General features: G+C 38.8%; 1 protein-coding gene across 2 annotated transcripts in view; it reads right to left on the reverse strand.

Annotated features, from left to right (window-relative positions):
* Window positions 1-15,386, reverse strand: part of LOC110983236 (integrator complex subunit 4-like) — a 144,104-nt gene that overhangs the window by 9,333 nt on the left and 119,385 nt on the right. For both annotated transcript variants that reach the window (XM_022242326.2, XM_087145891.1), the window contains 2 exons: window positions 9,575-9,658; window positions 8,976-9,181 (listed from right to left, as the gene is read on the reverse strand). In XM_022242326.2, the coding sequence (XP_022098018.2) occupies window positions 8,976-9,181; window positions 9,575-9,658 (290 nt within the window). The remainder of the gene's footprint in view (window positions 1-8,975; window positions 9,182-9,574; window positions 9,659-15,386) is intronic.

The raw sequence follows: 15,386 nt of genomic DNA on the forward strand, positions 1-15,386 counted from the left end.
AGAACAATAGTTTTACAAAGTCATAAAACATATTAGAACAAGGAAAATTAAAATCAAGATAATATTACAAAAGAACAAAACAGAACAAAACCACCACCAAACCAAAACCACCAGCCATTGATGTTTGTGCCTGCTACATGTACATGATACAGGGCATTACCCATTTCCCACAAGTATATACTAAAGTCATATCAAAACATACTAAGGGTACAAAATTCAGGGCTGAGGGTTATGAAGAGATTGCAACAAATGCCCTCTGAAAAAGGAATGTCTTTAATTTCACTTTAAAAACTTTAAAACGCTGCTCATTTCTTGAATCAAAGGGCAACGCATTCCGTAATTTAGGAGCCGCAGAGATAAAAGCCGAATCGCCTAGCATAGACAACATTCTCCCAGAGGAAAATTCAACAGAATTCCTATGGATGATCTGAAGTTATAGCTACTTTGATATTTGACAGTGATCAGATCATGCAAATAATCTGAAGTTATAGCTACTTTGATGTTTGACAGCAATCAGATCATGCAAATAATCTGGAGCCATACCATTTAAATGTTTATATACCAGGAAAATTTTAAATTCAATTCGAAACATAACAGGTAGCCAGTAAAGCCTACATGAAACAGGTGATATATGACAATGTCCCTGGGTTTTAGTAACCAGCCCAGCAGCAGCAGCATTTTGGATTCTCTGCAGCTTAGACAACTGGCATGCAGGGAGACCATATTATAGACTATTACAACAGTCTAAATGACTTGTGACAAAAGCATGAATTGAAGTGTTGACAGACTTGTCTGATAAATATTTACTATCTAATATTATGTATTGAAGTAGTAAAAACCGGAAAAACAAAGTTTAGAAATCTGAACCGACATATATAGCCAAATTGGAGTTTATCAAACACCAAGATTTTTCAGGTTGGGAACAGACACACAGTTCACTTGGCCTACCCTCACATGCGTTAATGTTTGCAAGCTAATGTCTAGCACCAAGAATAATAAATTCCATCTTATTATCACTTAACATTAGTTGTCATGAAGAGTCCAGGCCCTGATATCAGTTACACATTTTTCCATAGACGATATTGCAGCAACTTGCTCAGTTAACTTTCAAGGTTTAAAAGAGACATACAATTGTGTGTCATCTGTACAACAATGCACATCAGGTAAATGTGACTGAATAACATCGAATAAAGCAGATAAGTACATGATAAATACCAAAGGTCCTAAACAGGAACCCCGAAGGACACCACGAATAACATCAAACTTATCAGACCGAGTGCTGTGTATGCAGACACGTTGAGTACATCCAGATAAATATGGAAAAAAAACAATCTAGAGCTGAGCCCAAAATAACAAATCTGGAATGAATACGATTCAATAAAATATCATGATCAACAATATCAAAAGCAGCTGTAAGATCAAGTAAAACAAGGACAATTACATGCTGAGAATTTATTTTCAACAAAATCGTTGCTCAATTTAAGGTGCTGTGATTTTTCCAGTATGCAGACTGACAAGCGGGATACAGATTATTGACAATCATATGAGCATTAAAAGTAACATTCTCAAATCAGATTTGAAACAAAAAAGAGATTACTAATTTGCTCATAATTTTCAAATTGAAAAAGGTCCCAGAGATTAATGAAGCATTGATTATAGTGATAACTAGCAAAAGGACATCCAGGCCGTTAATAACAACTAATGTGGGGACAGGATTAAGGGAACACGATTTAAGTGTACAATAAGTTTCTTGACTTCCCTTTCAGTGACAGGAGAAAAACAATCTAACTGAAAATCCACTGGGGGGGTATTGTTCACAAAACCTGCAGGAAGCTCTTCCAAACTGGATTACTGATGATAGAGTTCAACATGGATTTTACCAACCTTTGACAAAAAAAAGTTTCCCATGCTATTTGCAAAATTAAATCCACCATCAGAAGAAGGTATGGAGGGTCTAACCTTTATGCAGAAAGTGCAATGTTCTAATTAAATGCTCATAATTTTAGGTGGACATAAAAATAAAGCACAAGGATTATTTTGCAGTAATTATGATTTAATGGAGGAAATAATTAAAAAAATTAAAAGTGGTGGTGTTTGTGTCAGTCACAAACGATTAGTAATTGTACATGTATAGGGCATTTACCCAAGAGTACATTTAAGAGTCAGTGTAAGGGCTTTTTATACAGATGAGTGGTGACAGAACACAGCAAACATGCAGTCCATGTTCAGCATGCACGGAGTTGAGCAGCAGCAACTCTTTCAAGAACCCTGGTAATGAACATTACGTTGGCGATTGGTTGATTGATTTTTAGCTTGTTGGGGTCCAGTTTGGTTTCTTGAGTAGTGGAATATGAGATGTTTTGTACATGTAGATTGTGGGAACAATGCTGCAGGACAAAGGTTAAATCTACTTTGAGAATGGTAAGGCACAACCTGTGTGTCTTACAGCCCTTTTGCTTTTTATGAGTTTGTAATGCAATGTGTTAAATCAGTTAGATCAGATCAATGCTGATCAGAGTAGATTTATTGTAATCAAAAGTAAAATCTCCTCAATCAAATCTGCCCCGCAAAAACAGTCCAATCTAACTTTTGACTTAGGGTTTTAAGACCATCTGACTGCTTTTTTAAATTGGAGATTTTAATCACAACCCTCTCATTCTCCTCAAGATAATGATCCAAGCACACTGAGCACTTCGTATGAATCCCATATTGTGTGTGCCTCTGGTTAATGGCTGATTGTTGTACAGGGTGTCCCAGAAAAAACCAAACCTGATTCATTGGTTTATCCAAAGTGTTACAACTGAGTTCTGATCGCCCATTTTCAAGACAATGGTGTTCAGTCATGCATGGATACCATCAAGGTATCATTAGATCATTCACCCCTTTCCTCAGGGTTTGGTTTTTTTCTGGGACACCCTGTATATTAGCTTGACCATTTTCGGCGACAGGGGGGCATGGAATGTTGTTTTCATTGTGCAACTATCTTGTATGACTGTAAACAATTTCAGGTTCTGAGTCTGCCTTCAAGTACAACAAAATGTATGTATCACCCTAATTTTCCCTTGAAAGAAAATACCTCTTTCCTCTGGTCCTCATTTTCTTGTCATTAAATCCATAGTACACTGGTTTTTGGATGGCAATCTATCTAAAATAGAACCCAAATGTCAAAACATATTAAACATTTCAGTATTCCCTTAATGGAAAATGTTCGAGACAGAGTTTGACAATCCAAGTTGGGATAGGATCCAAAGAACATGACTTTGAGGAATTCTCCCTGGTAACCGTTCTGAGAACCTCTTGGGAAAGGTTCAATTAGGTCCCTTCCATCCAAATGAGATGCACAAGTTTACAAATGAGGTCCCAATGGCCCAGTCTTCTGCTGGAAGAGTTTAAATCTGATTCAACAGTATTTCAGTATTGATGATCATGTAAGATTAGTGATGATGACAGACATCAATTTATTGACAAGCTTGAAGAGCTACTTTGAGTTGGATTGACCAATATCAGCCATGAGGCATTACGATTTTCCAAAGGTAATTCTACTGTAGACAGTGCAATGATCTCTGTAAAGTTGCCTGTCAATATTAAGACCAATTGGGCCCAATATCCTACAGCTACTTTGCAGTGAATGCTGCTTAGTAAATTCATCTGCTGAGCAAAAATCAATGTGGCACCAATCACAAGAAATTTTGGTTGGTAACCTGATTTTGCTGACATTATTGTGCTTACCTCTTGGCCCCAGATTTGATCACCAAGTGCTGCAGACGTCACTTGAAACATTTGGTATTATCAACCTCCTCCACTTACAAAGGTGCATGAAGTCTGACAGTAACATCCACAATCTTTTGAGGGGTGTGCTTGTGTCAAGAAACTTATATTACACAGCACAGTACTGCTCCTCTATTAAACCAAGAAGCATTCATAGCTGTTGAGTTGACCAGGGACAAGTTGAGAATATTTTGGTAAAATCCACGATAATTGATAGCTTGAAGCTTTAAATAGACTTTGCACTTCAAGGCCAATGTTGAACAATGTTGGATAGCACAGTGAGTGATCCAATGGTAACCTATTGTGATTTAAGTGTTACAAACAAGATGACACAGCTTCAGTGAGATGACAGAATTGAGAGTATGACCTGCTCTTTGTGTTGGTACACTTGGTGCTGTTCCAAAGTCACAAGTACCCAGCAACTCAAGGAAATAACTTGCTTTCTTTATAGACTTTATCATAAACTCAGACACTGAAATCTCCGGTTATGACATGCGCCAGAAAAATCCAATAAACTCTGTCGGTTCAAATGACTGAAATCTGCAGTTCGTTTTCAAAGTCATTTCACAAAATAATTTTAAATAAACAATTTTCTTTATGTGGAACCAGAGGGCACCCTTTTATGAGGCCATTTCATCAAACTTTTTATTTTGTTTGGCTATCCTGCAAAATGTCTTAGTTTAATTAGTTGTTGTACAAAAACTAAATGTTTATGAGTGTAACGGTAAGAACGTTATTAGTGACAGGTGACAGATGAAGCCGAGTGGAATGGAGCATTTCATCCATCACCGAATTGAAATTATTTTTACCATTGCACAAATGTGAAATATTCATTATTTGTTTTATACAATACCTGCATAAATCCTCTTCTGTTAGAGCAAACAGGTTCCACTCATGTATTAATTTTCGTCATTTTGCCCAACAGATTCATATTTGATCGCTACCCACTGGCAATACCAAGCAAGTTAGACTAGTTTCCATCCCTCGTAGTTTCCTCTTTTTTTATACTAAGAATGAAATATGTATGAAATGGGGCAGCAGGATCCAGTCAAGTGAAATGAAGTTCTATTCAATGGGTAAAGTTAAATACCACTGAATGAAACCTCCATCATCAGGTCCTAACGTTTGTCTTTGGTATGTCCACAATGCATTGGGGAACATCAACCGCACAACAGCTGGTGGTCAAGTTAATATTTCAGGAAGGATAGTGAGAACATTCTCTAAGGAACTTCAGACACATATTATCAAATATTTTGTACTTTGTCACTCAAATGGTGGACTGTGCCTGAACAGTCATTTTACAAAGCTGACTGAAGGCTTCACGGTCAAATGGATTTTTGCAATATTCAACCCAAACTGGACACCTAGCAATATGGAACCAGAAAAATTTTTGTCAACTACTCACTGCCTAATTAATATCTTTAATACAAAATGTGCGTGTTAATGCTGAAATTAATGCACTGTCCACAATGTTTATCTCATATGTTTCGTTGACTGGTAATTACATGTACTTCAAGTTTTTCTTTTTATATAAGCTTTCCAACCACATGTACGTGTAATTGCCATTTTAAGGATAAAGTATACTGAAATGAACTGAGCTGAGCTCAATTGAGCTGAGCCAAGCTGAGGAGAGCTGAGCTGAACTGTACATGACTTTACAAAGCTTTTGATCATATTGATCACACTCTAGCAATTAATTAGCTGCTAGAGGTCGGTATTGGTCCACAGTTCATCTCATTGGTCAGAGACTTTCAGACATCTTGTCAGTGCAGAGTATGGTACCAACCAAATGAGTCTGATTGGTCCATTCTTCATTCTGATGTACCGCAAGGCATACATCTAGGGCTGATCCTTTTTTAGTAAAGATCAATTAACGTCTTCTCCACATGGTATGAATGCCTACAAACATACAGTAAACTCCGGCTAAGCACTCTCGGGACTCAAGAAATTATGACGACTTACACATGTATTGCCTATGTACATTATGATTCCTTGCACTAACTCAATGGCTTTGATTTCCCCTGGTTTATTTCTACCTCCATGGTTGATCCCAGCAAATTAAATTTGTTCTCGATTATCATCCTGCAAATTCAATAATTGATCGTGTGCCCCTAAGGACGAAGTAAGGACAGCAAACCACTTGCATATTACGACTTGACAGTGCAGTACGTAGGTACATGTACAGTACGTGATACAGTTTCAGTACAGAAAACATACACTCTTACACACGTGCATTGGTTAAGTTCGTTCCATATAGTCTGGATACAAGACCCGATGGTTAAGATTACCTGACGAATCATTATCAAGGGTGGTCCGGGAATCTTTGGGCAGGGAACCAGACTACGTTCAATAAGGCAACCCCAAAAATGGACAGAGCGCATGCATGTAGCACTAAAGGGGTTACTGGTATGATGTACTAGTGCTGGCCACTCGCGCACGGGACTTGAAACTTATTGGCAACTGTGGCGAAGGAAACTGATACCGTAGCACGATTTTTTTAAATGCCGACTTACACAAAGGAATTTTTGTGGTTTTGTGGAAAAGGGACTGAGAACAACTTGCCCACATATATGAAATGACAACTTATAAATGCCGACTTAGAAATGACATTTTCAATGGAAATGCATTACAGGCGATCAGGACTTTTGTCAAACGGCCGACTTGGACGATATGACGGGTTACACGACGTCAACTTAGTCGGAGTTTACTGTATCAACGACATACATGTAACCCTTGTCAAGTGCCAATCTCAAAACCAATCATCACGCAGGTAGTCTGTTTCCTCTGCAGCACAGTACTCAGGAAACAATAACATGAAAATACATGTACATCCAATTAAATGTTTAGAAGTGGAAGTAACATTTCAGCAGACCCCCTCCCTACCTTTGTTCTGCATGATCAATTGGAAATATTTCAATTATTCAAACTCCTCAGCACATTTATTGCAGGACAATTTCATAAAGGGCATACATATATCAGACCTCATCAAACATGCAGGTAAAAGACTGCACATGATTTGTCTCCTCAACAGCCATTCTGTCCAGAATTTACTTGTTGTTTACATGCTACACCAGACTGATTATTGATTAGGGTGCTCTCGTACAGGATGAAAGTTTAACCACTGCTGAGTCTGACCATCTCAAAAGCATCCAAAAATAAGCTCTTCAAATAATTGTCGAATGAGTTAGTTATAACAGTTATTCTAAAATGCTGTGTGTTCTGGGTTTCCACTTTGAAAAAACAGAGGGGGATCCCTCCGTATATCCAAAAGGAAAAAAAAAATTGAATTTTTGAAATAAACTAATCACTTTAACGATTTCATCCCTCCCTCCTCCCAACAATAAAGAACCCTTAATCATTCAAATAAACTTCTGCAACTCCAATGCAAAACAAATAGAATTCTGCATCTAGTACGTTTGTAAAATTCTAAATGAATTTAATGTAATTTTTACTGGCTGTGTTTTTTTTTACCATTTTTTTTTATATTAATGCTTAGTTGATATGTATGTTTTGAAATAATGTTTAACCTTTGTTTTTTAAGATAAATATAATGCAACAAATACATACATTGCGCGATACATACATTGTAACTTTAAAGCGAAATGATTTTTTGGTTCAGATATCTTTTCTAAAATGTATACTGGTGCATTTTTTTATTCACAATGCCCAACTGTGGTATGTGGATCATGCACCATTCAGCTGTTGCTGCAATTTGTGATATTTTCAACAAACTATGTTGAACAAATTGATACATGAAGACACGATCATGATGTCATACTAGTATGCAAATCTTGGATTGCTGTTCTTACAAATTTCAACTTGATATGCTGTAGCATCTTGAAGAAAAGTAGTAAACAAAGGATATGGAAACAGCAAAGAGAAAATAAAGGAGCATGGCTTAAGGAAATTTTGTACACGCATCAAATATACGACTACACACTGCAAGAAATGGCCCAATACATCTGTAAATATACATGTATATGTCCAAGGTTTTGAATAATGTCTGCCATTACTGTTGGTACTGCTGCCACTTTTGCTGCTGTCATTGCCATTGCCCAATACTTCTACTTCTGCTGCTATCAATGACTTTGTAGCAGCTTGGATCTCTTTTATTCTCTTCGACAGCTTACGTAATAGGAGTGATCAACTGTGACCCTATTTCTCTTTAAACAGACTCGCAAGCAAGTATCTCCCTCCCATTCATGCGTTCGGTTGTAATGCACTCGTCTCTCATTCCTGCGTTACCAGATTGCTGCAAGGTTGCTTGACATCTACATGTACATATATTCTTGGTGATCCTTTAGCTTTGTTTCTTTGTGATAGTATTAGTTGCTTCGTTGCTGTAATGAACTAGGTTTGGCAGTAGTATACAGCTAATAGGTGAGCTACAGTGATGTTGCCAATATTTTATTTAATTCGTAACCCAGGCGGATTACTTTATTTTTTCCTTGAACACAAGTTTCGTTTACCTTTTTTTTTCGGAAAGAAGATTATTGCCCACAAGAAAAAAACCATTACAACGAAAGACTTTTTGAATTTCTATTTATTTTCTAAGGCAAAGCAGCTATTGGGGCAAAGTAACCATTAAACGATCAGCACTCGCTAAAACTTTGCCTCTGCCAAATGATGATACTTATGGTGCCGTGACTGCCATTGCCACTACCCAATACTTCTACTTCTACTGCTATCACTGACATTGCCATGGCCAAATGATGAAACTTCTGCTCCTGTCACTGCCATAGCAACTGCTGCTGCTTCTGCTACTTGCTTACATTGCCACCATCTACCGCTGTTATGTCTAATGTTATTACTGTAATCACCACTGTCTTCTCTTGGTCCCTCACTGCTATTACTGTCACCATGCTGCTGGCATTGCCACTATTTCTGTTACCACTTCCACTACTGCTGCTTCAGATGGTTATTACTGCAACTGACTATGCTTATGGCCATTACCACTGTCTCTGCTGCTATAACACCTGTAACCACTCCCCACTGCTATCTCTGCTCACACTTCTAGCAGTAATGTAAATGCTGCTAGTAACAGTAATTAAATTTGGAAGAATATCCTGTGGGGGTGCTTGTTGGTTTGGAGGAGGAAGCAAAAATGGGTGAGAAAACAAGGTCACATTCATAAAAGCCATAAATGTAGCTTTGTTGCTTTCACTGCACTATGACTGAGAAAAATAGATTGTGTCGTATAAGTGTACCTTTTGATCAGGCCGAGTCTGTTCAGATACTGCTGGCATGTTCCCTGTGTTGCTCCTTGTTTACTTGCACTATTGCTCAGTTTCCCTCGCAGTTGTACAAGAAATTCCAAGGACCATCCACGAATCCTCATTTGAATGATGCTAGCCTGCTCAGACTTACTACATCCTAAGAATAAATGCTCTAACTGGTAGCTAAAGTCCAAGATCTGTAAAACAAAAGCAAGTATATGTATTCAAATGCTACACACTGTCAATGATGATGGAATTCCTCAAGTAAATGTAGTGAATTCAGAAAAGGAGTTTATTTTAAATTCATGTTTTACTCTAACTGGCCGCTTTTTATCCATTTTTTTCAGAGTATATTTGGGACAAATATGAAGGCATCTATTTGATCCACTGTTAAAATATTTTCAAAATACAAGGGAAAAATAGGAAAGATAAAGGAGATGCAACAAGACACAGCTAAACCTGTCACAAGGACACATTTCTGATATTTACATGTATGTTCATACTTTAACATATATTCATCAATTGCTTTAAATATTATTTTAAAGATTGCAATTACTACTCTCACAATATGGATAATGTCAGTAATTTACTTGGGTTGCTGCTGCCAACATCGTATCAGCACTCTGTTGTGGACACAAAGGAGCTGGTATATTCCATCGGTCTTCACTCAATGCCTGAACATAAAATAAAAGTAACTCATGAAACAGCTGAACACAGCATGATTCAATCACTGGAAGTCTGACAACTTAACACTCTCAAAAGACTGCAACATCTAGGGAAGTAGGTTTATGTCAATTAACATAAGCTTTCAAAAGCCAGTAGTATCTTCTACAGGTAGAGGGCCTCCTGAATACTGTTGTTAGCAATAGCAGAGATTCAAGTCAACAACTGGGGACAGATGATAAAATCAACTGGCATTGGAAGAAATTTTAGAAGCAGTGCCAGTAACATTAAACAAAAAAGGTATTCCATACACTGTTATTTATTATTCAACAAATGTAATAGAGTTTAAATGGTTCGTTATTCTAGTTTCTAAAAACCCTAGAAACCAGTTAACTTCTGAAACAACCCATCTAACAGAATGAGCTCAAACTTCCCACAATTGAATAATTCATTATCTTCACGAAGATTTTTATGTGGTTGGAAGGGTAAAGCATACAAATATATCAACAGCAAACTAATAACCATTAACTGGTACAAGGGGACCATTTCTCTTTTCTCCTTTATATTTCAATTTTTTTGGAGGGGAGGGGGAAAAAAAAGTCTTGCCCTCCTCCTTTGTGACGCCTATGTGAATGATATCCCACCATGTCAAAGACAAGCCAGTGGATTGAGTCCTCACGACCTCTGATACGCATTGACATAAACAAAAGTACACACTATACTATACATACAGGAACTGCATTCTTCACATAAATGTACAGTAAATCGAAGCAATTTGGAACTACGCCAATGGACCCTTCTGGTCAAACTGTGAGCATTGACCAACTGGAAGATTTAGATATGTTTTCATGAAGTGGCTGCAGAAACTGAAAACAGTTGCTAACAGTCTTTGTTGGCCATTAGCTTAGTCAAAACTCGGTCATATGCTGAATAAAAACCTTCCACAAATGGATGGCTACAACATAACTGTACATCAAATTGTAAGTTGAATGTGACTTGTTTGTATGTTTGTAAACAACTTGGTTAACTATGTTGTTACAGTACATATAATTCAGACACTAGGTATCTGGACCCACAGTATGAAGTGCATTTTTGACCTTTCCAAAGCCAAAATCAAACCCTGAAAAATGTTTTAGATGAAGTGCCTGGGCATCCCAATGAAGACTGATAAGTATTTGTGTCCTAGGGTAGGATTTCATTTTATTTGCAAACGCCAAGCATAAAGTACATTCTTGGACTGCAGTTTATTATTACATAAAATTTGAGCCATGTCCATTTTCTGACAATAATTTTGTGTTCTTAGTAAAAAGTAATTATAGTATACATTCTGTGGCCTAACTTACGGCCCATCAAGATGTTGTGGGCCTGTTTTCATGTCAGCTAGTAAGAAGATGTCATTTCTAAATGACATCACTTGGACTCATGTATTGCTGTTAAAAAATATCTACACAAATTCTTTTGCTTTTCATGGCATATGGAACTCCTAAGGGCCCCCAAATAATAGCTGTGCTTCTGGTTACCCACTCCAACCTGGCAGTCGCACTGACCTTAAAGCTTTTTATTGAAAAACAAATAAAAATTAAAAAATACTGTTGCCAACCTTCATACCTATTTGGGGTGTGAAACCTCCGTTTTCTTGTTTCATTTTCCGCTTTTTTTTTTATCAACAGACTGGATTTTCCTCATTTTTCTTCGTGCGTAAGCACCACTTTTTCCGTTTTTTTTTAATAATGAAAATAATTATAATAAAAACTCATACTCATAATTCAGGAGCAGCCAATGATGGTAAATGCCCTGTCAAGGAGTGTGGGTAGCATTTTACCATTACATTAGGGTAACTTAACAAAGGACCACTGCTTGCTGACCTGAAATGATATCTAGACTCCTTCTTAATGATGGCAAGATTCATTAAGTATCTAGAAGCATAACCATGGATGGCTTTGTATGTTAACAGGATGATTTTGAAGTTACTCCTGTACATTGCAGGTAACCAGTGAAGGTGATACAGTATTGGTGTTACGGTGCTGAAACTTGGGTGTATTCATAAGAACTTAGTCTAGCTGCAGCATTCTAGACTCGCTGTAATCTCATTATCTGTTCTGCTGACAAACCATACAAAAGACTATTACAATAGTCCAGATGGCTGGTCACAAATGCGTAAATTAACACTGAAAGCGAATCGGGAGAAAGGAATTTACTAATGCACCAAAGATTGTGAAGGTGGAAAAGTGTTGCACAACAAGATCAAATTTCTCTGACAGAGAACCATGAATAGAAATAAGCTGCCTCCTGTCAGAAAGATGAAAAACAGGCCAGAGCTTTGCCAGATATCCCAACTTTAAATTCTAAACATTGCAACAGGATGGTGTGGATTAACTGTATCATATGCAACACTTCAGTCCAAGTGAACAAGCAAAATGACATGCTGTGAGTTCATTTTCAGCAGTATATCACTCTTGACCTTCAGGAAAGCCATCTCAGTGCTATGATACTTTTGGTAAGACGATTGAAAATCTGGAAACAGAGAGTGTCGACACATGTGGGAGTAAAGCTGATTACACACAGTTCTCTCAGTCAATTTAGAAATGAACTGTAGATTACTATAGGTTGACAATTTTCTAAAATCCGATCGAGGCTATCTGGAGGGGTTGAATCCTTGGGTCTTCAGCAACACGTAAACAACCCTACACACGAGATGTGTCACATATTAGATCTAGTTATTACACGTACCTGTCAATCAGAAACTGTTTTGGAAACCCTATAGTGGCACCAGTGTACATGACCTTCCAGATTTATTACACGATATTGTGGCGCATTGCCGCGGCTATCCAGGTAAACCTACATGTAGGTGGTGAGTCCGTATGCCACCAACACGTGCTGCTCAGTCTCTCTTCAGGACGGACACTTAAGGACAGACTTCAGGGGCGGACATGAAGGGACTGACTGGACAGACAGACAGAGAAGTAGTGGACACTGACACCTTTAATTATCAGCTTCAAAAAACAATCACAAGGTTTTTAATTACTGATCTCTTTCTTATTATCAAGAAACTCCTTAATCAAATAAATAATCAAAGGGCGGCACCTTCGTAGAGGGCAGGACTGTAAAAAACAGCCAGAACTCCTGGCCAACAGTGCAACTAGAAGAACTCCCGGGATCCCCAGCCCGCACAAAGACCAAATTCCCCCAGGAAATAACCATCAGGTCCCCAGTACGTCCCCAGCTTCCGATCCCGTATCGTGCATCACTTATGTCCGGTTCATCCCCGTTCACTCTAGACACAGAGCAGAGATCCAGACACACGTCTTTCCTCCACGATGCGCCATGATCATCTCCCCGTACTCACACAGTCCGCCGACTGGGAGCACTGCGTAACGACTACTAGCTCTGCAAACTCGCTGCAAGCACGCTTTTGCGCTACAATATGCAAGACCCCCCACCCTTCATAATTATGGTTCATTTAGGTACTAATGATTTGAGTCAAGTTGATTTCCTCTCAATACAACAGAGAGTTGTTTTTTCATGCATATCTGGTGAGAGCTTTACTCCAAGAATGTTTGCTCCGGTCCAAAATCTTGCCTAGGGCATTTTACGTTTGGGCTAACCCCCAGGAGGCAATGGACAGAGGACTGCTGTCAACTGGCGGGCTTCTTCTCGTTGCCAAAGGCTTGGTGTCTTTTTAATATTAAGGCACAACCAATTTCACAGGACGTTTTTCAACCTTTATAGGCCTGATGGTATCCATTTGTCTCCGGAAGGAATACATTTTTCAGAGGGAACCTTTGCACTGCCATTAGGCAGTCTTTACTGCCTATGGTAGTGTAATGGTTTATGATCGGGGTGTTTTCTTCCTTGGGCCACGCCGTCATTTTATGGGAGATTACACTGCCAAGGTTTGTGGGATTCGGAAAATTTTCCAAAATCTGGCACCATGGGAATTTTCAAACGCTTCAACAATTACTTGCATTTCAAGTTTTTCATGGTAAAGGAGGAATTCATGTCAGGCTAAGGGCTGCATTGTTTAGGTTTTTTCAGTTCTGAGCAAATGTTTGTAATATGTGACAAAGTTGGCCTACTTTTTCCACCACAGTTTGCTTTGATTCTTGAAGATTAAACCGCGACGTTGGTCCAGCGGAAGATTTTTTTGGAAGACATAAACACTCCAAGCAATGAGTTACTAATTTGTGTCGATCCTTCAGATATTACAGTTGAGTTTCCAAAAAGAAATACGGGGTAATCAGCGACAAGAAATTTCATTGCGAGGAATTTGGCGTCTGGGAAAAACTCTGACGTAGTTTTCATCGCGCACAATGTAGCACCCAAATGCTCAGCATGTTAAGGAGTAACAATTGGCAGGAAGCCAACAGTGGGCCATCTGCATCATGCTGCAGACGAATGGGTCGGATTACTACACATTGTGCACAGCGCCGCTATGATTTTGCAAAGCAGGTGGGCCATGTCTCGTCATGGACTTCAATTTTTGGCGATGAAAATAAAGTCACATGGTTTAGGTTCCTTTATTTAGTATAAAACCACACATTTCTTCAAGAATCGACAGATCATTTTATATGGAAGTCTTTTGGAATCACTGGACTGTTCCTGGAATCGGATCTCAAGGTTATGGAATTGGCGGTAGTGTGGATTTGATTCCTCAAAAAAGTGGAATCACGACTCCGATTCCCAATTTGGAATCGATTCTACCCAATTCCAGCATGGATTCATTCAAGCCTGGAGAGGAATGCCATAAACATGGTGCACAGACCATGTCGTGAGCCTGAGTCAAGTTTAGCAAGAGTACACATGACAAAACACTTGTCCTTGTCTTTAAATGGAGACTTTTCTGTGGGCTTGTGAGCATTGGAGGAAAGTTTATCTTTAGCCTCTGTTGGAATCTCAGAAGTTGTCAAAGTCCTCCCTAGCAAACTGGAAATAAGTCAAGGCTCTGGGTGGGTAAGGACGCCATAGTTTGGCACCACCGAGAACTTTAAAGATCTTGACCCATGAGTGGGAAAATTGACGTTGATGCAGGCGTTCATTCTCCCCCACTGACTCTAGCATCAATCCATTGGGTTGAAGAATGCCACTAGAGTTCACCTTCTTCCCTATTCTCAATTTCAAGGTTGTGCACTTCCCGACATAAAACTGCATTCTGATATCCCCGCTGAACACAGGGAGTGTCTGCACCAGCGAGACAATCTCCTTCTCGTTCTTGACAAACAACTTCAAGTCATCAATAAAAAGGAGATAATTGACTCGACAGCCATCGTTCTCCATCTCATAACTAGCACTAACCTTTTGCAAAAAAGCAACAATGGCATCAGCGCCAGTACAAACAAAAGCGGTGACAGGGAGTCCCCTTGAAAAATCCCTTGCCCTTAGCCAATACACATGTATTGGATAAGGACCTGGCTAGAACATGGTAGCCAAAACGCTTGAAACTGCAACAAAGGATTTGCATGAAATCAAGGTCAAAGGCGATAGCACTGTAGTCCAGGCTGTCCAACAGTTGAAGCACCGACAGCCACAATGCTTTGCCAAACCTCCAGTACGTAAGGATCAGAGACCCCCACAAACTCGGCCAAGTGGGCCACTTTGTCAAAAGTGTGGTTATGACTCCTTACATTAGACATGCCCTGCAATCGGACAACATTGTAAGAACTGCAACAAGCTGATCCATTTCTCAAAAGTTTGCTACTCCAGGCCCAAATAGGTAAGAGCCATTCTCCTGACTGATTTTGA

Source organism: Acanthaster planci, linkage group LG14 (genome assembly GCF_054643075.1).
Source record: "Acanthaster planci isolate LZ-2023a linkage group LG14, COTS_SCS, whole genome shotgun sequence".
NCBI classification, from domain to species: Eukaryota; Metazoa; Echinodermata; class Asteroidea; order Valvatida; family Acanthasteridae; genus Acanthaster; species Acanthaster planci.